At 32.0% G+C, this 26,284-nt stretch overlaps 1 protein-coding gene and 1 pseudogene across 1 annotated transcript; both read left to right on the top strand.

Moving 5' to 3' along the window:
• The first annotated feature begins 7,119 nt into the window (after window positions 1–7,119).
• On the top strand, window positions 7,120–9,555 carry LOC146721824 (uncharacterized). Its single transcript, XM_085486214.1, is given in 4 exon segments — window positions 7,120–7,129; window positions 7,476–8,853; window positions 8,855–9,043; window positions 9,045–9,555. Coding segments are annotated over 4 exon segments (1,920 nt in total). The 3' UTR covers window positions 9,388–9,555.
• Window positions 9,556–11,298: 1,743 nt separating this feature from the next.
• LOC146721823 (uncharacterized) lies at window positions 11,299–12,449 on the top strand (annotated as a pseudogene).
• The last annotated feature ends 13,835 nt before the right edge of the window (window positions 12,450–26,284 follow it).

Here is a 26,284-nt window from a genome sequence, read left to right as displayed (position 1 = left end):
ATATAATAATTACATATAATAATTATATATAATAATTATATTTAATAATTATATATAATAATTATATTTAATAATTATATATAATTATATATAATTATAAATGTATATAATAAAAAAAAACATGTCTGATATACTATACAAAAAAAAAAGTTTTTCTCGGTTTTGAACCCTAATTCGCACGGTGGTAATCCCACGCTCTAAATTAACGCAACGGGATTCATGTTATCAATATAGATTTTTATGATATATTTGAATTAAAAAGAAATAATTTAAAAAAAAAATATTATTCATCCACTTATTTCAGAAAGATAAGATACAAAATAAAACTACTTTTATCTTTTGGAAATAAGTGGATGGTTTATATATTTTTTTATGTAAAAAAACGTAAAACAATTTGTAGTATTATTGGTGCTATATACGATTTATGATATCAATATGGGTATAAATTTAACATATTTAAGATAGGCAATAAGAGCCAAATCGCGGATGACAGTGCGTTATTCTAAACGAAACTAAATTTTTTCGTTAGAATTAAATACCTGTGCACAAGACACCAAATTTTACTTGGACACGGCCAAGATATAAAATTGGAATAATCTCTACAAGAGATTTTTAATTCCATGTATCCCCTATTCCCCCTAAAGAAATAAAATGCGAGAGAAAAATATAGATCCGAAAGTCGCAGAATCGGGAATCGAACCCGAGACCTTTCGCTTGCCGGGCGACTGCTCTTCCAACTGAGCTATTCAGATCCTTTCGATTCTATACTTTTCTCTGTTATATATATTAATGTTGGTAAATAAACGCCTTTAAGCCAGCGTGTATAAATTAAGAGTTTAACTAGGCTCTGTAATATAAATATAAATTTAACATATATAAGATAGGCAATAAGAGCCAAATCGCGGATGACAGTGCGTTATCCTAAACGAAACTAAAGTTTTTTCGTTAGATTTAAATACCTGTGCACAAGGCACCAAATTTTACTTGGACACGGCCAAGATCTAAAATTGGAATAATCTCTACAAGAGATTTTTAATTCCATGTATCCCCTATTCCCCCTAAAGAAATAAAATGCGAGAGAAAGATCCTTTCGATTCTATACTTTTCTCTGTTATATATATTAATGTTGGTAAATAAACGCCTTTAAGCCAGCGTGTATAAATTAAGAGTTTAACTAGGCTCTGTAATATAAATATAAATTTAACATATATAAGATAGGCAATAAGAGCCAAATCGCGGATGACAGTGCGTTATCCTAAACGAAACTAAAGTTTTTTCGTTAGATTTAAATACCTGTGCACAAGGCACCGAATTTTACTTGGACACGGCCAAGATCTAAAATTGGAATAATCTCTACAAGAGATTTTTAATTCCATGTATCCCCTATTCCCCCTAAAGAAATAAAATGCGAGAGAAAAATATAGATCCGAAAGTCGCAGAATCGGGAATCGAACCCGAGATCTTTCGCTTGCCGGGCGACTGCTCTTCCAACTGAGCTATTCAGATCCTTTCGATTCTATACTTTTCTCTGTTATATATATTAATGTTGGTAAATAAACGCCTTTAAGCCAGCGTGTATAAATTAAGAGTTTAACTAGGCTCTGTAATATAAATATAAATTTAACATATATAAGATAGGCAATAAGAGCCAAATCGCGGATGACAGTGCGTTATTCTAAACAAAACTAAATTTTTTCGTTAGAATTAAATACCTGTGCACAAGGCACCAAATTTTACTTGGACACGGCCAAGATATAAAATTGGAATAATCTCTACAAGAGATTTTCAATTCCATGTATCCCCTATTCCCCCTAAAGAAATAAAATGCGAGAGAAAAATATAGATCCGAAAGTCGCAGAATCTGGAATCGAACCCGAGACCTTTCGCTTGCCGGGCGACTGCTCTTCCAACTGAGCTATTCAGATCCTTTCGATTCTATACTTTTCTCTGTTATATATATTAATGTTGGTAAATAAACGCCTTTAAGCCAGCGTGTATAAATTAAGAGTTTAACTAGGCTCTGTAATATCTTATATATGTTAAATTTATATTTATATTACAGAGCCTAGTTAAACTCTTAATTTATACACGCTGGCTTAAAGGCGTTTATTTACCAACATTAATATATATAACAGAGAAAAGTATAGAATCGAAAGGATCTGAATAGCTCAGTTGGAAGAGCAGTCGCCCGGCAAGCGAAAGGTCTCGGGTTCGATTCCCGATTCTGCGACTTTCGGATCTATATTTTTCTTTCGCATTTTATTTCTTTAGGGGGAATAGGGGATACATGGAATTAAAAATCTCTTGTAGAGATTATTCCAATTTTATATCTTGGCCGTGTCCAAGTAAAATTTGGTGCCTTGTGCACAGGTATTTAATTCTAACGAAAAAATTTAGTTTCGTTTAGAATAACGCACTGTCATCCGCGATTTGGCTCTTATTGCCTATCTTATATATGTTAAATTTATATTTATATTACAGAGCCTAGTTAAACTCTTAATTTATACACGCTGGCTTAAAGACGTTTATTTACCAACATTAATATATATAACAGAGAAAAGTATAGAATCGAAAGGATCTGAATAGCTCAGTTGGAAGAGCAGTCGCCCGGCAAGCGAAAGGTCTCGGGTTCGATTCCCGATTCTGCGACTTTCGGATCTATATTTTTCTCTCGCATTTATTTCTTTAGGGGGAATAGGGGATACATGGAATTAAAAATCTCTTGTAGAGATTATTCCAATTTTATATCTTGGCCGTGTCCAAGTAAAATTTGGTGCCTTGTGCACAGGTATTTAATTCTAACGAAAAAATTTAGTTTCGTTTAGAATAACGCACTGTCATCCGCGATTTGGCTCTTATTGCCTATCTTATATATGTTAAATTTATACTTATTTATTACAGAGCCTAGTTAAACTCTTAATTTATACACGCTGGCTTAAAGGCGTTTATTTACCAACATTAATACATATAACAGAGAAAAGTATAGAATCGAAAGGATCTGAATAGCTCAGTTGGAAGAGCAGTCGCCCGGCAAGCGAAAGGTCTCGGGTTCGATTCCCGATTCTGCGACTTTCGGATCTATATTTTTCTGTCGCATTTTATTTCTTTAGGGGGAATAGGGGATACATGGAATTAAAAATCTCTTGTAGAGATTATTCCAATTTTATATCTTGGCCGTGTCCAAGTAAAATTTGGTGCCTTGTGCACAGGTATTTAATTCTAACGAAAAAATTTAGTTTCGTTTAGAATAACGCACTGTCATCCGCGATTTGGCTCTTATTGCCTATCTTATATATGTTAAATTTATATTTATATTACAGAGCCTAGTTAAACTCTTAATTTATACACGCTGGCTTAAAGACGTTTATTTACCAACATTAATATATATAACAGAGAAAAGTATAGAATCGAAAGGATCTGAATAGCTCAGTTGGAAGAGCAGTCGCCCGGCAAGCGAAAGGTCTCGGGTTCGATTCCCGATTCTGCGACTTTCGGATCTATATTTTTCTCTCGCATTTTATTTCTTTAGGGGGAATAGGGGATACATGGAATTAAAAATCTCTTGTAGAGATTATTCCAATTTTATATCTTGGCCGTGTCCAAGTAAAATTTGGTGCCTTGTGCACAGGTATTTAATTCTAACGAAAAAATTTAGTTTCGTTTAGAATAACGCACTGTCATCCGCGATTTGGCTCTTATTGCCTATCTTATATATGTTAAATTTATATTTATATATTACAGAGCCTAGTTAAACTCTTAATTTATACACGCTGGCTTAAAGGCGTTTATTTACCAACATTAATACATATAACAGAGAAAAGTATAGAATCGAAAGGATCTGAATAGCTCAGTTGGAAGAGCAGTCGCCCGGCAAGCGAAAGGTCTCGGGTTCGATTCCCGATTCTGCGACTTTCGGATCTATATTTTTCTGTCGCACTTTATTTCTTTAGGGGGAATAGGGGATACATGGAATTAAAAATCTCTTGTAGAGATTATTCCAATTTTATATCTTGGCCGTGTCCAAGTAAAAATTTGGTGCCTTGTGCACAGGTATTTAATTCTAACGAAAAAATTTAGTTTCGTTTAGAATAACGCACTGTCATCCGCGATTTGGCTCTTATTGCCTATCTTATATATGTTAAATTTATATTTATATATTACAGAGCCTAGTTAAACTCTTAATTTATACACGCTGGCTTAAAGGCGTTTATTTACCGACATTAATACATATAACAGAGAAAAGTATAGAATCGAAAGGATCTGAATAGCTCAGTTGGAAGAGCAGTCGCCCGGCAAGCGAAAGGTCTCGGGTTCGATTCCCGATTCTGCGACTTTCGGATCTATATTTTTCTCTCGCACTTTATTTCTTTAGGGGGAATAGGGGATACATGGAATTAAAAATCTCTTGTAGAGATTATTCCAATTTTATATCTTGGCCGTGTCCAAGTAAAAATTTGGTGCCTTGTGCACAGGTATTTAATTCTAACGAAAAAATTTAGTTTCGTTTAGAATAACGCACTGTAATCATGAACATCCGCGATTTGGCTCTTATTGCCTATCTTATATATGTTAAATTTATATTTATATATTACAGAGCCTAGTTAAACTCTTAAAAGTAGTTTTGTTTTTTATTTTATCTTTTTGAAATAAGTGGATGAATAATATTTTTACTAAAACATTTCTCTTTAATTCAAATATCTCATGAAAATCCATATTGATACAAGAGTTCTGTGGCGCCAATTTAGAACGTGGGATTATCATCGTGCGAACTAGGGTTCAAGTCCGCGTAGGACATACTGCCTTTTTCGCATGATGCGATGGCCGTCGTTGCCAGCGGACGCGAGGATATGATGATGGCGATAAATGTCGCTCTCCCCCCCCCCTTGCACCGCCGCAGCACCAGGATATATAATTACTCAGCATTGCCCGACAGCACCAGGTTAATAATCCCCGCACAGGGCCCAGGACTTAAATTTTTGCAATTTTTTTGAATAAAATAATTTATTCATGAAACTAATAAAATTATAACAAGAATATTTTTAAATTGATCTGTGTATTGGTTTAATTTATCGTCATCGAAGAGGAAAGAAGGAAAATCTCCGATTACGTTTATTTGTCAACCATAATTAAAAATATTCGAAAAATCATATGCTTTTGTTTTGTAATTGTCAATCTAATCTTTGATTGACTTCGCACGATAAGAAAATTAGTTATATTTTACAATTTTACATTATAAATGTTGATAAAAATTCAAGTTGTGAACTTTGACTTCGGAATCGAGCAAATTCAATCGAAGATAGTATCGACAATTTATCATTTGATCGAATATCTGATTGATAAGAAATAAACATAATCGGAGATTTTCCTTTCCTTTCCCTTTGATGACGCAAAGGATCGGAACACTGAAAAATCTCGAAAAGTATACGTTTTACAGAAAAAAGATTCAGACAAAAGTTATAAAAAATCTATTTATTGATCTTATCAGTTTGACCTTGGACGGCGTTACCAAGGTCAGAATAAGGTCACCTTGAATTTTTTAGATGAAATCCTATAATTTTTATTACATATTCTTGTAGCTTATCTGGAGAGCTTTCCAAAACACTAATAAAAATATTTTTTATGGAGTACCCTTTGATTTATAAAGGCTAACAATTTTTTGACATAAAATATAAAATATCTTTGTAAAATATTCCATTTTCGGTAATCATATCTTTTTTGCACGGAATAATGAGACCAATGAATTGGTGTAAAAAAACACAGTTGCTTATAAAAAAAGTATGCTGCTGCATATTGAATATTACATATTCAATTATCTGTTTTCTTTAATAAATTGATTTCTTATTATACTGTGCAAAAAAGTACGTATGATTATCGAAAATGGAATATTTTATAAAGATATAGTTTATGTCAAAAAATTGTTAGCTTCTAACCTTTATAACTCAAAGAGCACTTTATGAAAAATCATTTTATTATAGTGTTTTGGAAAGCCTTCGAGATAAGCTACAAGAATATGTAATAAAAAATATAGGATTACATCTAAGAAATTTAAGGTAACCTTATTCTGACCTTGGTAACACTGTCCAAGGTCAAACTGATCAGATCAATAAATAGATTTTTTATAACTTTTGTCTAAAACTTTTTTTTGTAAAACGTATATTTTTCGAGATTTTTCAGTGTTCCGATCTTTTTGGGATACTCTGTATATATATAAATATATATATATATATGTGTGTGTGTGTGTGTGTGTGTGTGTATATATATTTATATATATATATAGATTATATTCTTACTCAATATTTATGGAGTTCAATTGTTATAAATTTTTTTTACATTATATACATATTTTCTAAAGTAACAATTTCTGAAATATAAAGCAGTCTCTTGCTTATTTTAAATAGTTGTTAGTAGTAGAAATATTATAGTAATAATAAGTAGTAGTTACAATAGTACAATAGTAATACTAATAATTATAAAGTTGCAGTAGTAACAAAAAAAAGAAAAATATCTTCTCCCAGAACGATTTGCATGTGCGCGTTCTGGTTATTAAAAAAAGATATTTTATATCAGAAACGATTTATTCGTCTGTTAGTTGCTTTAAAAATATCTTCTCCCAGAACAAATTGCATGTGCGTTCTGGTTATTAAAAAAAGATATTTTATATCAGAGACGATTTATTCGTCTGTTAGTTGCTTTTAAAATATCTTCTCCCAGAACGATTTGCATGTGCGTTCTGGTTATTAAAAAAAGATATTTTATATCAGAGACGATTTATTCGTCTGTTAGTTGCTTTTAAAATATCTTCTCCCAGAACGATTTGCATGTGCGTTCTGGAAGATATTTTATGCCAGACTTATTTATTCGTAAACTGCTTCTTTACATCAGATACGGTTTATGTATCCTCTGCTTAGTATAAAAATAAAACATTTATATTGAAACTTTATTGTATAATATAATATAGTTTGAATAAGATATAGATTTATAAACAAGAGACTGCATTTATTTTTCACAAAAATCTTTTGATAATTATATAATAACTGATACATTTAATTTTTTTAACAATATTTTAACATTATTTTTTTTGCAGGCGACTGATGCTGAAGAAAGAGAGACAAGAGGAAAATGACTCCAGGTATAGCACATTTAAGGATATTAACAATGAATCCATCGATAATCAGAAATCGGCAGAATTGCTATCTGATACAATGGATTGAAAAGTTAGTATCCAATCGTTAGTACCCGCGATGCAATGCCTGGAGTCAAATTCAAATACAGGTACGGGTAGTAAAAATGTCGAACTTTGCGAAGATAACAATCATTTTGTTGTCGAAAATAGCCCTCTGGATATAAATAATATCCAGGAAAGCATGCCTCAAGGGCGTCGCATTGTCGACTCTTCTCATATGTGGAATGAACTTCAGAGTTCATTCAATAATCATATGAAAGAAATAGAGTGCCAATTTAAATTAATTGAAAAGTCTTAAAAACTAAAACCGAAGGCCAAGAGAAAAATGACTCTAGGAATAGCACATATAAGAATACTAGCAATGAATCCATCGATTTTCAAAAATCGGTGGAATTGGATTTCGATACAATAGATTCTAAAGTTAGTACTCAAAAAGTGCAATGCCTGGAGTCAATTTCTGAAACAGATATTTGTAATAAAGATATCGAACTTTGCGAAGATGATTATTTTGTTATCGAGAATGGCCCTCTGGATATAAATCGTATCCAGGAACGCTTGCCTGAAGGCCGTCGCATTGTCGACTTTTCTCATGTATGGAAAGAACTCCAGAGAGTATTCAATAATCATATGAAAGGAATAGAGTGCCATTTTAAAAATTGGAAACTCATAAAAACTAAAACCGAAAAGTTTAAGACGCATTTTACTTTCAAATGCCAAATGTGCAATACTGAAGCCGAATTCTGGTCAGAACCCAAAGATCCGAAAATATTAAGCATTGATATGGCTGCTGCAATAGAAACTATTACAGTGGGAATTGGCCATGCCCAATTAGAAGAGCTGTGTGCAGCTATGAATATTCAATGTATGTCCGATAAAAGTTATAATCAAAATCGAGATATGTTAGTAGACGAGTTTGAGAAAACAGCCATGGAAAATATGAAAATGGCTGGCCAAACTGAAAAGCAACTGGCTCTCGAAAGGAACGATGTTATAAACGGTATTCCGTACATAACTGTAATAGCTGATGATAGTTGGAGTAAAAGATCGTACGGCCACGCCTACGATTCTCTTTCCGGTGTTGGTACTTTAATTGGTTACCACACGAAAAAAGTTCTTTTTATCGGTATCCGCAATAAATATTGCACGATATACGATGTAGCGGAACAAAACGGAATCGAACCAAAAAACCATAAATGCTATAGAAATTTCGATCGTAACGCAAGCTCCACAAGTATGAAGAGCGACGCCATTGCAGAAGGCTTTAAAAGTAGCCTGGAAATGCATGGATTAATTTTTAGAACAGTTATTGCCGATGGCGATAGCAGCGTCTATCAGGTCGTCATTGATAGCAGACCATATCGGGAACAAATGGTGACCGTAAAAAAAATAGAATGCACCAATCATTTGCTTTGCAATCTATGCAAAAAGCTGCAGGCGGTAGCAGGGACAACTCAGCCAAAAATGCATAGAAAGCGCGGTTTTGTCCAGCTACGAAATGTTGTAAAGAACAACATTATGAACATACGAACAGAAGTGATAGAAGCAATTGATTTACGAAATAAACAAGAGCAACCTCACCATGATAAAGCTAGAGAATTACAAAAAGATATATTAAACATTCCTAGTCATATATTTGGTGAACATAAACGATGTAAGAAACGCGGTCGTATGTGACCTTGATGAAACGAAGAAAAATTATGTACCGTTTCTCAAATTACACGATCTTTACCAAAGAGTAGAGAAGGCTATCATATATTTAAGCGCTTATTCCGACGGTTTGTTGTACAAATACACCAACAATCCTGTAGAGTCGTTCAATTCGATAATCTGCAAAGAAATTGCTGGTAAGCGCATTAATTTTAGTAACCGAGGCTCTTACAATGCTAGAGTTGCGGAGGCAGTTTTGCAATATAATTCGAAACAAGGTCTTACGGAAATGCATAAAAGCATGGATAAAAATGTTCCTCCTACTGTCGAGATTCTGGAAAAGCGACGACAAATTAAAGTTGCAAGAACTAGAGAATCTCGGAAAATTGATGAACGACAAAAATGTAAAAGAAAGTCAGGAACAGATTGTCATTACGGTCCGCAATCACAAAAACCTGATCTTCTACCCGAGGTTTTTGAACAACTTCTACAAAATTATTTGGAAAAGTTGTTTGAAAATGGGAAAAATTGGAGACAAATTGAACGTAATACAATAAAGCAAAGTGATTCAGATTTGTGGCATTCACTGAGACAGGAACTGTTAAAATTAGCGTGGCTGATGTAACAATATCGGTTTTTTTTAGAATATCACAATTGTATTTTTGATAAGGACCACAACCCGTATGGTCGAAACGTTAAAATAAACATATATTAACAACTCTAAATTGAAGCCAGTGTTGTCAGTTCAAATTTATAACCATATTATTAATAAATTTCTTTACATCTTAAAAAATGCACGCATTATTTTGTTAAAAAGATAAAATCACTTACCAGAGAGCTCTACAAATAAATAATTATAAATTTCTTTTATCATAACTACAAACGTCAATAACTATGCTCACTTCTGATACTTATTAAAGTTAGATCGATTTTGTCATTTCTATAGTCACTTTGTTGATTTTATAAATATTTCGTAGTGTACTTTGTACATGAACATTAATATTAATCTATTGTTATTTTGCATTTGAATATCATTATAATGTTAATGACATTCCAATCATGATGTAGTGAATTTATACTGTTTATAAAAATTAAGTTCTCTTAATTTTTCTTTAAAAATAAGCAAAATTTAAACAACTTTGATAAAAATGAACAAAATTTAAATCCAAAGAAAGAGTTTCAAAGCTTGCAATCTTTATAAAATGTTACTTTTTTTAGTTTCTGTGAATTTATTAATTTTTGAAAACCATGAATTAAATAAAATGTTGTGTGCCTCGGGTGAGACACAAGGGGTCGCGCCAAATTAGGATAAGGATCCGGGGCGTCAGGACTTATTTCGGGTTGATGAAATAAATGCACTTCACTTTTATTATTAAAACTTTTATTCAAGTAAACCGCTTGACTTTTATTTGTTTCACCACTGTTACACTTGTGCGTATATTGGTTTACGGCACTGTTTAACTATAACTTCGCGTATCGCGCGCGACTGCGAGAAGATGTTAAGATCGCACGCGGCTAGCGAGATCGTTTTAACGAACGACGCGAAAGCGTCTTGAAAGCGACTTTCGACTGAGCGGTGCGTCTCCTGCTTCGTTTTTATAGTATCACTTTTTGGGATTTTCTCGATCGGAAGGGGTGCCTGGCAACAGGCCCCCTCGGTCAAGGACCAAAGTGCAAGCGAAGCAGATTCAAAGTCTTTCTGCTTTGCTTGCGCGTTGAGCAATTTCGGTTCCGCGTATATCTCGCATCGTATGCGTTTTTACGCGGTCAGTGTCCGTCGTCAAGCGGATGTAATACGAGTAATTATTTCTTAATAGTTATATCTCTTAGGGATATAACAAAAATAAAAAATTTTTGTCTTGTGGACTTCTCACTTTCTCAAAAAATCTACGACAATTTTTAACTTTGGAATGTGAGAGTTTAAAGTTGTCCCTGTAAAATCATTTTTTTAATGTTTCTAAAATTTTTTATTATTGCATTATCGCGAATCAAGTAAAAAATGAGTATTTTGATTTTAATTGTTTATAATTTCGTTAAAAATTATCGTAATTCAAAAATAACGATAAAATTAATGAAGTCGCCAGTGATGAGTAAACCCATACAAAATTATCCGATTTGCAAAAAAATGTATCACGAGCGCCAATACGGCTGCTGTGACATTATCCTCAGGTGTTCAAAATGCAACATATTCAAAATTTCAAGCGCTAATGAATCAGAACCGTACGTGACAAAATTTTCCGATTTGCAAAATGTATCACGAGCGCCAATAGGGCTGCTGTGACATCATTCTCAGATGAAATGTTAGAATTAGTGTGAAGGTTAAATAAAATGTGCAAAGTGCAACATATCCAAAATTTCAAGCGCTAATGAATCAAAACCGTACGTGACAAAATTATCCGATTTGCAAAAAATGTATCACAAACGCCAATACGGCTGCTGTGACATCCTCAGGTGAAATCATCATAAAAATGCAATATATCAAAAATTTCAAGTGTCAATGATCATATAAAAATCATGGCAAAGAGACATACTCTGTCAGTATTTTATCAAGGTTCCGCAAGAGCATCAAGATGGAAGTAAGTTTGTTGGAGCAATTCACAAGAGTAAATTCGATGGAAGAATACATTGTGTGGGAGCAGCAATGTGATGAATTTATTGCATTATTGGAAGAACAAAGTCGAATTAAACGTCCACGGTTAGCGATCGGAGTTCGGCAATCGCTTGTCGCCCAAATTGCTCGTCTGGAAAATTTGAAGAATACTATACGCAGACGTTTTATACACGCAGGTGCTGGAAGTAGAAAACAGACTCATATGGCGAGGAATTGAGAGCCGTATATTGACTGGTGCGGTCATAAATTGTAATCACATCGAACCTCGTCAATTTCTTGAAAATGCTAAAGACATTGTGATCGAGAACGTGCAAAAAGTGTTGCAAAAGTATACTAGTGTTAAAGCAAACACTGTGTTTAATGGTGAGTTTGTGTCGGGTAATAAACATGCCAATAAAAGTATAAATACGAGAAACTACGAACTTTTTCGCACGTCTGATATACGCGAATGGTTTGAGCACCGCGTCATCGAGCCCACGCTAGCATCGCTTGAAGAATTTCAAGAACGTGATAGTGGTTGGGCATTATCGCGAATAATCAATTTGATTATAAATATCAACAAGTAGAATCCGATGCTTGCAAGATGTTATATTAAATTACCGCGTGAGATAATGATGAAGAGAGCGATTGTAAACGTACAAACCAAAGACAATGCATGTTTCGCGTGGGCGGTAGTCACAGCTTTGTGTTTCACCCTGCTAAGAGAAATGTGGATCGGGAATCCTCCTATCCCCATTACACAACAGTACTGAATTGCAAAGACATTGAGTTTCCAGTGACTCTGAATCAAATATAAAAATTTGAAATAACATCTCAATCAATGTCTACAGCAATGAAAACGGCATTATCCCGCTACGGCTTTCGGAGCAGAAAAGGGACAAGCACGTCAATTTGCTGTACGCGCAAGACGGTAACAGTGTCGGACATTTTGCATGGATCAAAAATCTCTCAAGGTTTGTCAGCTCACAACTGAGCAAATATGGTCACAAGAAATATATTTGTGATTGATACGTATAAATTTACATTATATAAAATGATTTATACATATAACATTTTACGCTTAACACTTTTTTTAACATCTGTGATGTCTTTTTTACGGATTTCACATATTTTTGCAAAGTTCATTAAAATATATATTAATTTTTGCAAAGAATTATTTTGGATATAAAATAAGGTGGGAAGAAAGGTAATATAGTGAGAGAGGGAGGGAGAGAGGATGGGTGAGCGAAAAAGAAGGAAGGGAGAGAGGGGAGAGGAAGAGAAAGGGGGAGAGAGGGAGTGGGAGAGGAGAAGAAGAGAGAGAGGGGGGGGAGGAAGGGGGAAGGAGAGAGAGAGAGAGAGAGAAAGAGAGAGAGAGAGAAAGAGAGAGTAGATATTTATAGCTCTTTTTATTATATGTTACAATACACAATATCGAAAATAATTTAATAATAATAAAAAATTATTTCAGATATGTTGATGACATTTTTTCAATTATTCCGAAATGTAAAGTGGAGGATATGCTTACGATTTTTAATAGTTTTCACACTCGACTAAAGTTTACGTTTGAATTGGAGAACAATTGTTCCTTAAGTTTTTTAGACACAAGCGTTATGCGAGTTAATGGCAAATTGACGACTGACTGGTTCCGTAAGCCTACGTTTTCAGGCCGTTATATAAATTTTCTTTCGAACCATCCGATGCGTTATAAAATTAGTGTGATCACAAGCCTCGTGGACAGGGCTATTTTACTCGCTGACCCTATGTTTCACGAGAAAAACATCATCTTAGTCAAACGAATTCTTCGTAACAATTGTTACCCGTTAACAGTCATAAACAAAATTGTTAACAGGAGACTTAGGGCGATTAAATTTGGCGGTAATTTTGGTGCGTCTAATCGAGATAAATTTGATACACGAAATGTTATAGTGTTGCCGTATATTAGAGATTTGAGCGAAAATATTACTCGTTGCATAAACAAAAATGGAATCGGTGTAGTATATACCGTTTCAAAAAAATTAGACACTTTGATAAAAAAAGGAAAAGATAGTATTGATAACTTAAAAAGAACCGATGTCGTTTATAAGATCGAATGCGCGAATTGCGACTCTACATATATTGGACAAACAAAGCGACATTTAGAAACACGTATTAAGGAACATAAAAATAACATTAAAAAAGACACGACATCACACTCAGTTGTTAGTTTGCATCGGACTTGTAACGATCATGAGTTCCGTTGGGATTCTCCTGTGATTCTGCATCAAGAAAAACAAACGAGAAAAAGAGAAATAGCAGAAATGTTCTATATAAAAAACCAAAGAAAAAGCATTAATTTACAAAAAGATACGGAGAATTTTAGTGGGATTTATGATCGCGTTCTTGAAGCTATTTAATATATTATATTGTCATATGTTACATATTTATTTATTTATTTATCTATTTATTTGACTTTGTATTGACGGTTTAAAAATTGCGAAAGATACAGTACTTTGGTTTTATATTTCCTCAACGCGTAATGACTAAGTTTTCTACTAACAGTCAACATCTATTTATTTCGGGCTTACTTCAGTCAGTTATACATTGTTCATCAAAACAATGGTTAATTTTGTCGGGGGTTTGCTGTAAATATGATTTATTGTATTAATCTGGTATGTAAACATATATATGTTTGTAAATTTATAATTATTTGTATGATTAAGCGCATTAAGATTATATTTATATGTATATAATTGTTTATAGATTACTTGAAAAGGGCTGCAATGACAGCCGAAACGTTGTAAATTAAACTAATTATTTAAAATAAATTATTGCCAGTCTGGTCGACTTTAAAATTGGAGGAGAGATTTTCAATAATAAAAAATCCAAAAAATATTTCATTTATTAATAATGTGTTCATGGAAGGATCCAATCCCAGCAACCCCATGCAAATCCCATGCCCATGCAACATACATAAATGTATATATCATCATATCAATTGTTTTGTGGGTATTGTCGATAGCTGAATGTTTCTATAATGTTGTATACAGTATTTTTAGATTTATGAAAGTCTTATTGTTCTTAAGTATTAGAGATGGAAGTATTATATTCATGGTCAGAAAATGTTTAGTAAAAACATCAAGAAAAAATTTAGCCATTAAATTTCAAGCAGACATTACACTTCTTTTAAAATTTAATCAGTAAAATTTAAATATAAAAAGATATATATTTTATATACGTATACAATTTCTTAGTGCATTATAAAAATATAGTAATCTTACATATTATAATTTAATCAAAAAATACGTTTTAAATTTTAAATATAATTCCTTGCAACAATGAAATGCGTTTATGAAAATATTTTGGTGTCATTGTATCTATTTTGATCTTACTTAAATATTCAAAATTTGTATTGTCTTTTATAAACTTTGACATCACGTACAACATGTTAATTTAAATTAAATGAATAATTAATTTTATATTGTATATTCTACTTCGCATTGCAGCATTAAAATATTTTTATGTCATCGTATCTATTTTGATTAAATATTCAAAATTTGGGTATTGTATCCGATAAACTTTGATACCATCTTCAACGTGTTAGTTTAAATTGAATAAATCATTTATTTTATATTGTATATCTTACTTCGAAAAATTAAAAGTCAAGACTTTTTTGAAGCTTGTTCGAGAACGCGCAGCGTGAGGGGAGATCTTACGACACAAAAAGATGAGTCACTCTCTGTATAAAGAATTTTAATTAATAATATAGTACACTGTTTGACAAAATACACGCATAAAATTTAACACAAAAATTAACTCAGTTTCAGCGGAGAGAATCAAAATCAAAGAATAAGCGGTGGTCGTCAATACAATTTCCTGCGGTTTAACTAAGAGCGGACTTGCGTTATGCGGTTCACGGCGGAATGCGATAAGGCGCGAATTTCGGGTGCAAGCTCTCTTTTATGGTTTCCCGAAGAAAACCCACCCTCTCGGGAAACGCCCATTATTGTGAGCAATTTAAATTGTGTTCGAGGTGACTCGAGGACACAGCTCATAATTGGCCGCTTTGCTAATTGTCAATATAAAGAATATAAATATGATGTTTTTTAAATCGGCCAATAGAGCCAAAGCAAGAAAAATTAATTATTCGGAACTGTATCTCTTGGTTTGAGATCACATAGTTCCATATATAAATTAATCTCGACATATGGAGAAATAGGTGCGAAAAATATAGGCCCGAAAAGTTGCTGAAGCGGGAATCGAACCCGCTTCTTTCACTTTTTCGCGCCTATTTCTTCATATGTAAGTTTCAAGATTAATTTATATATGGAACTTTGTGATCTCAAACCAAGAGATACAGTTCCGAATAATTAATTTTTCTTGCTTTGGCTCTGTTGGCCGATTTAAAAAACATCATATTTATATTCTTTATATTGAGAGCCGATAAAAATATTTATTTCTGAGGTTATTAATATTTATAGTTTATTAGCCTTTATATATACACTTTACACATACACATTCATTAGTATTTATACATCATATTGAATATTAATAAGCTTAAAAACCTTGACTTTTGTATTTATCAAAATAGAATATGCAAAATAAAATAGATTATTCATTCAATTTGAATTAACATATTGCATGCGGTATCGAAGTTTAATGGATATTATGAGAATTTTGAATTTAAATAGGTCAAAATAGATATAATGCGACACAAATATTTTAATGCTACGAAGCAGCTTCTATTGTATTGCAAGAAAATGTATTTAAATAAATGTAAGATTTAAATAAATCAAAGTTCAACGGATATTATTAGAATTTTAAATTTAAATAAGTCAAAATAGATATAATGCGACACAAATATTGTATTTCAATGCTGCAATGCAGCTTCTATTGTATTGCAAGAAATAGTACTTAAATAAATGTAAGACTACTTCCATAAAAAAACTTACTTTTTTAAAAAAAGGTAAAAAAGCGCCAAGTAAAAATATTATATAAAAAAAAACAATGTTATTTTTTAATTACTAAGAAATTGTCCCACAAAAAATTGTTCTACAAAATTCAGTTATATAAATTCTACGAATTATATATATTCTACAAAAGAATTATGACATCAAAAAACTGCGCCAAATAAATAAAAATTAAAGTATATAAATAAAATTTTATTATTTTAAATATTTAAAAAAGTTACTCAGCCATATATTTTGTATTACTTTTGCAGATTCTAATTTTGCAGATCTGATCTGAAAAATTTATCACAGAATCATCTATGTATTTTTATGTATGATGTTATCATCTATATAGTCAAAACGATTTAGATCTTGTATTAAAAATTGATGTCATTTTAATGTCTCGACCCGGGCCAAATTTTTCGTCTTTTTAATCCTTTCACTGTCAGGTTTAAATCGCTTTTAAATTTGCATCTTTCAAAATACAAAAGTAATTCTATATATCAAATCAAATAATAATTTGCAAAATTGATACAAGTTTATATTTGGCTGACAAGGAACGTTCGGTAAATTGAAAATTTTAAAAATATGAAACTCAGCACAATTTTAGGGTAATAAGTCTAATAACAAAACCATTTTTGTTAGTGCTAAAAATGAGTTTAGGGGTGCAACCAATCGTCAGAAAATCTGTGTTTACATTCCAAAGCGAATATCGTCGAGACAAATAAAAATATAAAAGATTTCAATATATATATTTTATAAATTAAACTTCGGCTCGTATACAATTAAAATATGTGATATAATAAAAGGCCAACTTAACGAGCTTATATGCTATTAATTGAAAAATTTATTTATTAATTTACTTCATACTATACAAAAGTTCAGATAAACGTTTCGACTGTACGACAGTCTTTCTCAATATCCTAATAATATGTTAACAAATTAATTTAGTCATTTCGACATCATAAATAAATACAACAATTATAAGATTATATGACGAACGCAGTACAAATTCATGTATGTTGGCATGAGTTAGAGCGTCAGATGCTGTTATATTATGTAACCACTGTGAACAAATTAATATATCCGCTCAAATATTACATTTAGACTTTTAATAAATAGTATTAACTTACTTTTTTGTCAACGAACATAACACTTTTTTAAAAAATTATTTCTTTTTACTTAACATAGTCACAATGTGTACTTTTTTAAAAAACAAATCGATATCTGTATCTTACAATGTCGGCGCGCTGTATATATACCCAATTTTTAAGATGACGTAGACAATTTTTTTAGAATATCATAATAAGAGCCGTCAAGACGCTCGGTGTCCTTTTTTAGGTTGATACTGTTGTTTTCTTCTTTAATATATATCATTTCTGATATCAACCTTTTATAATAATTCTTTTCATAATCTAGGATTTTTGTGTCGTTCCAATTGAAATTGTGTGTAAATTTTACAATATGATCAGAAACCACCGAGTGCCTTGCTGAATCTAATCTAATATTATTTTTATGTTCATTTACTCTTGTACCTAATTGTCTTTTCGTCTGTCCTACATATGTAGCATCACAATTATTACATGAAATCTTATATATGACCCCTGAATTATTTTGGAGCTTATCTCTGTCTTTTTGCGTTTTTATGACTTCTGTTTAATTTCTTTAGACATCTGTATCCTACTGTTATATTTGATTTCTTTAATTCTGATGCTACTAGTTCCGAGATTCTTTCAATATAAGGTATCGCTATGAATTTTTTATTATTGTCATTATTTATGATTTCGTTATTTATATCTTGAGTCATTTCTTTGTTTAATCTATTAACAATAAGAAACTTCAGTCTATTATTGATTTCTGAGAAAATGAGATCAAGAGGATAACTATTGCTCAATAAAATCTCTATGATTAATGTTAAATTTTTACTATGAAACCGGGGATGTGATAATAATATTGACCGGTCTACTAAATTATATATTACACTTTTTTTGTGGCATATAGGATGATTTGAATGATATGAGAGTGTTCTACCCGAAAATGTTTTTTTCTGAAACCAATCTATGTATATTATGTTATTTATAATTTTGAGTGAGATATCTAAAAAACTTATGCTCCGGTTATCCTCTCTTTCTATTGTGAACTTTAATCTATCGTGACAATCATTAAATTTTTCTACTAGATATGTGACTTGATCTTCCTGCAAGCAAAGCAAGATATCATCGACGTAGCGATAGTAAAACCTTATATTAACCTTTATAGTTTCAAGAATCCTAGTTTCTATATCTTGCATAACAATATCCGCAATAATTGGAGATAAAGGCGATCCCATAGGAGTTCCATGTATTTGTTTATAGATCGTTTCGTTGAATGTGAAGTACGTTGAAGTCAAAATGAATTTAATTACATTAACAAACTCATTTTTGTCTATTGATGTGTGGTTTTCAATGTAATGCCATCTATTATTTATGCTGTCTATTGCAAGGTCCACAGGAACATTTAGTGAACAACGATATCACATCCAAAGATACGATTGTTTCATTGTTATTTAATTAAGATCAGACAAAGCGTTGCACAATTCAAAACTATTGTTAACATGACTTTTCCCTTTGGGTAAACTTGTCACTAAAATGTTGTGTAAATATGCAGCTAAATGATGTAGTGCTGTATTGACCGACGATACTATTACTCTGAATGGAACATTTTCCTTGTGAATTTTGGGCAAGCCATATGCTTTAGGAAGCAATGAATCACTGGAACTTAAACAATAATAGTCTTTTTTTGTGATCCATTCATTTTTTAACCATTGTTTTAAATTTTTGTTAAGGTCTTTTTCTATTTTTATTATTGGATTGTTTTTGATTGTCATATAATTATCTTTGTCATTTAATAATTCTTCAACTTTGTCTATATAAAATTCTTTGGTCATTGCTACGGTCGTGTTTCCCTTGTCTGCTCTTGTGAAAATGATGCTGGGATTTTGTTTACAAAATGTCATGGTTATTTTGTACATAAAAGTAAGTTTGTCATTAATTATGTCTTTCCTAGTATTGTTGTTTAAAAAAACAAAGAACTGTGGAATGGCTATGTTTCTTATTGTCGTGAGATTAGTTATGTTATTCGAATTGCTTTCTATGTCTTTAATAAATTCATGGACAGCTGTTTTTTTATCAGTATTAATAGGAAGGCTAAAATCACTACCTAATTGCAATAAATTTGTGACATCAGTTGGAATATCTACATCAGTCAAATTAATAAACCATTTATCATTGGTTTGTTCTAATGGATTAATAGTTCTGTTTATAAAATTTGTTGCGTTAATGTGGTTATTAATATATTTATTATTTTGAGAGTTTACACTATTTTTCTCTGAACAAGAAAAAACTATGGGTTTAATATTATTATAGTATTCCGATTCTTTTTTTTGCAATAACCAACAGAATTTTCTCTTATGTAAGTAATGTAAGTTTAAAATTTGTTTTTTGAATAATCTACTATGGTGGTTATAAATCTCTTGCCATACCTGGGATGGGATGTTGTTATTTAATCTTTGTGTAAAGTATCTTATGTTTTTGTTAAAATACCCTATTTGTCTGTGCAAGTCAAATATCTCTATGTTTAATATTTCCATTCTAAATTTATGCAACATACTGTCTAACCTTTTTTTTGATTTATAATGACATACGTTAATATTACTATTGTCTGATAGATGCTTAGGTAAAACTCTGAATGTCCTACATTGTTTTAAAAATATTAATTTGGACACAGTTCTTATTTTGCCATAATTCGCCCTTAGCCAAGATTTTAAATCTTCAAAACTTTGTTGTCCATAATTATGTTGTACAAACTTAAAATTAAAATGGTGGAACTTAAAAAGTGTATAATTATTACGCATTGTAAGGCCAGCGTGAATTAAATATATATATTTTATAAATTAAACTTCGGCTCGTATACAATTAAAATATGTGATATAATAAAAGGCCAACTTAACGAGCTTATATGCTATTAATTGAAAAATTTATTTATTAATTTACTTCATACTATACAAAAGTTCAGATAAACGTTTCGACCGTACGACAGTCTTTCTCAATATCCTAACCTAAAAAAATCATAAAAATGAAAAGGTCAGGCCATGTTCAAAAGAAGGTACTCAAAAATTTAAACGATCTAATAATAAATTATCACGAAAAGTAACTGATATGTTATTCAAGGTGCCAGTTCAAAGTGAACATACGTAAAGTGTATATTATCTAAATTTAGTAATAATATATTACCATGAAAAGTAACTGTGATATTTTATTCAAGGTGCAAGTTCACATTGAATATACATACATATAAGTAAAACTGATTACAATTTGATTCTAGAAAATAAGTGCGATATGTTATTCTTAGTGCACAAAATATAATAGTCGTTTATAGAGATTTGATTTGAAATTCATACTAGCCCGTACAATGAAAAATAATTGCTCGTAATTCCAGAGTACCAATTTGTTAATGACTCAGAAAAATAACATGGCGGCCTGCTCTCGAAAAATTTTCGATGGGTAGAATAAATAATTGAAATAAGAGTTGTGAAAATTGTATAAATTAAAAACCTCCAATTTTTCTTTAGTAAAATTTCGAATTTTCGTATCAACTTCCGATTTGTGTTATACCGTATTTTCAGGGAGTAAGTTATTGATCAGAAAACTTTGCCTTGTTGCTCGAAACGGGTGTATATTAAGTAAAATTTATAAATGTACAGTTCTCAGGTCAACTACTATAAAGCTATACGCTTAAAAAGTTTACTGATTATTTGTCGTAATATACAATAAAAAATTACATATTAATTAAGTGAATAATATCGAAAATTATAAGTCAAATGAAACCTTGCTATTTAAAACCTATTCTTCATGATCGCAAGACACTATTTTCTATTTAAAAGATTTTCTTCAGAAACACAGAAGAAAAAGGTATTTGTATATAGTTTTGTATATTCACTTCGTTGTGTGTGTAGAGCTTTTAAAAATACGTTGAATCCTTATTCTAATCTAATCTTCTTCTAATGTAATACTTTTCGTATTTCAAATGTTGTAGTAATTATTCTGTAAGAGCTTTGACATTATTTCTAAATGGACATCGAGAAACATCATAGTTTTTTGAAAGCAGGCCGCCATGTTATTTTTCTGAGTCATTAACAAATTGGTACTCTGGAATTACGAGCAATTATTTTTCATTGTACGGGCTAGTATGAATTTCAAATCAAATCTCTATAAACGACTATTATATTTTGTGCACTAAGAATAACATATCGCACTTATTTTCTAGAATCAAATTGTAATCAGTTTTACTTATATGTATGTATATTCAATGTGAACTTGCACCTTGAATAAAATATCACAGTTACTTTTCATGGTAATATATTATTACTAAATTTAGATAATATACACTTTACGTATGTTCACTTTGAACTGGCACCTTGAATAACATATCAGTTACTTTTCGTGATAATTTATTATTAGATCGTTTAAATTTTTGAGTACCTTCTTTTGAACATGGCCTGACCTTTTCATTTTTATGATTTTTTTAGGATATCACTTACTTTTTAAAGTACAGATATATAGAGCAGCTTTCTAGTAATTCAAATATCACAAATATATGTATTTTCGATTCTTATCACATAACTTTGTATAAGTAACAATTTATGCAATACAGTTCAAAATAATTGAAATATATGGTATATATGTACATATATATAAAATATATAATTATATTATAGTATACATATATATTTTATTTAATCATATATGTAAATGTTTGTATAATTGTAATAACTTTTAACGATACATTGCACATTTATTTCAATTGCAACAGAATGAATTTATATTCTTGTATGAATATTGAAAATAAAGAATGGGCCCCTCCATCGCCCATTCTCGTGAGAACGCAACCATATATTTTTCTTCGTCTCTCCGATTTTAACACGACATACATATTTCTGTCTGATAATTTTTTTCTGAATGATACTTTTTGAAATGTCATAAAGCCTAGGTCAAATTAGAAACTTATTGCACTCGTTTTAATGCAGCGCTTACAGCAGCTTTTATAAAGCGCCAGAGCAGCCGATATTTTATTTTGGCGCTTACGGCAACTTTTATACAGCGCTAGAACAGTTGATGTTTTAATGTAGCGTTTACGGCAGCCTTTATACAGCGCCATTATTTAATCTGTTCTAAGAACAATATTTATGCCCCTTGTGCTCCTTTGGGCCATTTTTTCTTGAACACTTCCATGTCATTAGAGTAATACCATTCCGATTTTGTGTCAGCTCTCAACATACACGTGTAGTGACCACGATTTATTTTTTCACCTTCGTGAAATATAGCGCTTATTAGCTTGTACTTTTTTTTATTAATCGTGATATTACTCGTCGGCACGGCGGTCATTCGATTGTTGATAATTTTTTTAGAAGCACCGTTTATAAAAGTATATAAATTGAGCTGTATTACTACGACGGATAAAGTTGATTCGATTACGGTTGTCTTTTTCAACACGGTGCCCTTACATTCGTTACAATTGCCGTTTATCGTTTCCCATTTAGAAAATTCTACATTAATCAAACTTTGTAGAGTGACACCTTTTTTCCTTTTTAATGTCGAATGTATAGGTAATATTAACACACTACTGCTTTCCAGCTTAGTTACATTGTAATTACATTTGACATTCGAGCAACATGTTACGTGCTTTAATTCGAGTTTTAATACATCATTGATGTCGGAATACGTCGACATTAAAGCCGTAAAAAATTTCCATCTTGTTGTGTTCGTTCTTCGAAGCGTTTTCCGACAGATCTTCTAACCGCTTGAATGTTGCAATATTTACGTTCACCATACACGCAGATAGCATCAGTCAATGCATTCGATGCTTTATTTTTCAGTATTTGTTGCCTAATACGTACGCAATGAAACGCACATTGTAATATTACATTAGCGTAACACGAAACAGCATCGTTATTGCAAAGGCCATATATTTTCCACGTAACTATACTTTCTGGTTCCTCACAATCATAATTCTGCATATCATCAATGATATTAGGGATATCCCATCGACGATCGTACATTTTCACAACCTTTTTCTCGGACGGATTGATTTGTGGCAGTTCAGATTTGAATATAGATCTCAGTCGATTATATTCTACAATGGCTCTCGAGTTTGCTTTAACTGATGCTGGATTGAAATTTATCAAATGTAGGCCTTCCAATTTACTTACTCGTGACAAACCTACATAGGCTTGACCATCACTGAATACAGTCGTTCCTAAATCGATCATTGCATTGTTACATGTAATTCCTTCGATTATAAATAATTCGACATTCTTTAATTTGTCTCTCAAAGTTTTCAAGACCATGTCTGACAATTGCGTATATTTTGGTGTAGAGTCATGACTAACCGGTAGTTGAAACATTCTATGGATTGTCAAGCCATCGATATTGAATGCTGCGATACCCGTGGGAGCAGATATGGCAGTCGTTTTTTCCAAATTTATTCTGATCCAATGTTTAATCGTTTCAATTAGAAAACTTTTCCCTGTACCACCCTCGCCACTTACGTACAGTCGCAGAATCTGATTCTTATCTTGTAAAACTTGGCATACTCCATCAAAGACTCTTTTCTGGTCTTCGTTCAATTGCGACATCATTTGCGATAAATCAATCGGGTCGTCAATCTTACCAAATTCTTCCAGATCTTTCATCACGTCGTCAGCTTCTATCGGATTACAATCCAGTTCATCGTCATCGGATTTGTCTCTGTCTGCTGTTTTCAGATCATTTTCGCGCTTCTCGATTAATTCAGCAACGTTCTCAAAAGCTTTCTGTATTTCTTCGAGCCTTTCGTGATATTACATTACCTTCGTTAAAACAGACTCTGAATTCTTAAAGGCATCCGTGTAAGTCTCGAATGTACCTTTGAGTTCACTCAAATCTCTCCATGGTTTGAACAGAAGAAGCAGCGAGTAAAAGTATTTTTCGAGCTCAGTTTTTATATTAAATCGATAATGGTTAATTAAATAACCCTTTTTTCGTTTTTTTTAAAATAAACCCGATGCCAGTTTGTAACACTTGACTTCGTCATTATTTGACATCTGTTTCGTAATTTCCAGAATCTGGCAAAATCGTACAAATTCAATGATTCTAATTCCTGAGGTCTATTTGGATAGTAATCATCGATGAGTGACGAACAGTAAATATTCGTAGAATTTTCATCAAGAGCTTAAATTTCATTAAATGTTTTAACTTTTCTATTTCTCACCTCATTAACATCGATCCATTTGACCATGGTATCATTATCCGTACCGTACAAGGGATTCCCTAATAGTGTATTCGCAGCTTCTAAAGCACCGCATTCTCTGTTATTTAATGAACGCATTGCAAAATTCCACAGTTTCGATGCCAAGGACTTATTCGAATTTATCACTTCAAAGTCTGTATTGCATTTTTCCGACTTTGTCGTGTATTTTGTTAAATATGAGTTTAAAAACTCTGATTTTTCTCTAATAAATTGTATGTCCATATTTCCCTTCCAGGCTAATTTGATAGACGGATTATAATCATTTATAAACCTTTCCGACTCCTTGCGAGGAAGATCGTACAATCTGCTCTTACTGCCTAAATTTTTTCTACCGACTATCGAAGTGATAACGTCTCTTAAAACGAAATTCTCAGTAACTGGCCGAGGAAAATCGAACCGACACTTTCTGTATATATTAGTTTCCGTTTTTTTCGTACGCATGCAATACGAGTTATGTTTATGATTCTGATCACTTATTACCGTATCGTACAACGTTGGCGAAACATTTTCATCTGGAATTTCACACGTTACGTATTTTTGAATAAACGTAGCAACTTCTTCATCCGGCGATTTTCCTAATACTGGAGCATCTTTTATCCAAATCATACAATGCATGTGCTGCATACTTTTACGTTGATATTCCAGTCGCCAGAAGTAATGAATAACCTTTCCTATAGGATTATCGGACGAACAAATAAAATCAATCATGGCTTTGAATTTTATGCACATGAATTTAGAAGTACTTACAGGATCGTATGCGATTAGTTCGTTGATGCCTAACTTCTCTTTATCGGGATTCATATCTCGTAAATATTCACCCAAATCGGACCATTTCCATTCACTAGGACTCAAAGTCAAAAACCACGTCGCTGGACCGTAATGCAAAGTCATGCATTTTACATTATTGGACGGTTGTCGCCAAAATTGATCCGTATTTCTCAATTTTGCGAAAATACTCATTAAATTCGATTCTAATTGGTAACCTTTCAATTCGTTCAAGTATCTACCAGCAGTGTATCTCTCTCGTGGGTTAGTAACCATCATCGTATAATAGATACCACTTTTCAACTGTCGGTAGTTAGCATCATTGAGAAGGAAGAACAGATACTGCAGATTCAACCTGAATCTACTATGTTTCGACATCAATCGTGTTCTAATAAATAAATATTCCGGCGATGCAAAGTTTCTATCTTCTCGTTGTCCATTGACATCATCAGGATATAAATCAGGGAAACACATGACATCCAGATATTTATAACGATTATCCATTGGAAAATCTTCAATTTTCACCATTTGATAACTTCAATGCAGATTCGTTATCGATTCTTTTCGCGTGTATTGGGTATATTGTATACTGATCGTTAATATCCGAATGTTCAGTGATTTGTGTGAGAAAAGCCGTACGTTTTAAAACGGTTTGATCATTATTATTTTTGTTTTGCTGTACATTGTACAAATTCAATGCTGGTAATTCCTCAACCACCTCATTTATTTCGTCATTGTCGCTTTCCTCATCGACAATCCTATATTCTGTTCCCTGCAACTTATCCTTTAATAGATCATCCTTTAATAGAGCATCAGATGACGCTGGAAGACGAATTTTTGAGTAAT

The sequence above is a fragment of the Nylanderia fulva genome, unplaced genomic scaffold (assembly GCF_048542155.1).
Source record: "Nylanderia fulva isolate GAGA-0341 unplaced genomic scaffold, ASM4854215v1 Scaffold407, whole genome shotgun sequence".
NCBI classification, from domain to species: Eukaryota; Metazoa; Arthropoda; class Insecta; order Hymenoptera; family Formicidae; genus Nylanderia; species Nylanderia fulva.
The sequence above is the reverse complement of the archived record's forward strand: the minus strand, read 5'-3'. Positions and strand labels throughout refer to the sequence as shown.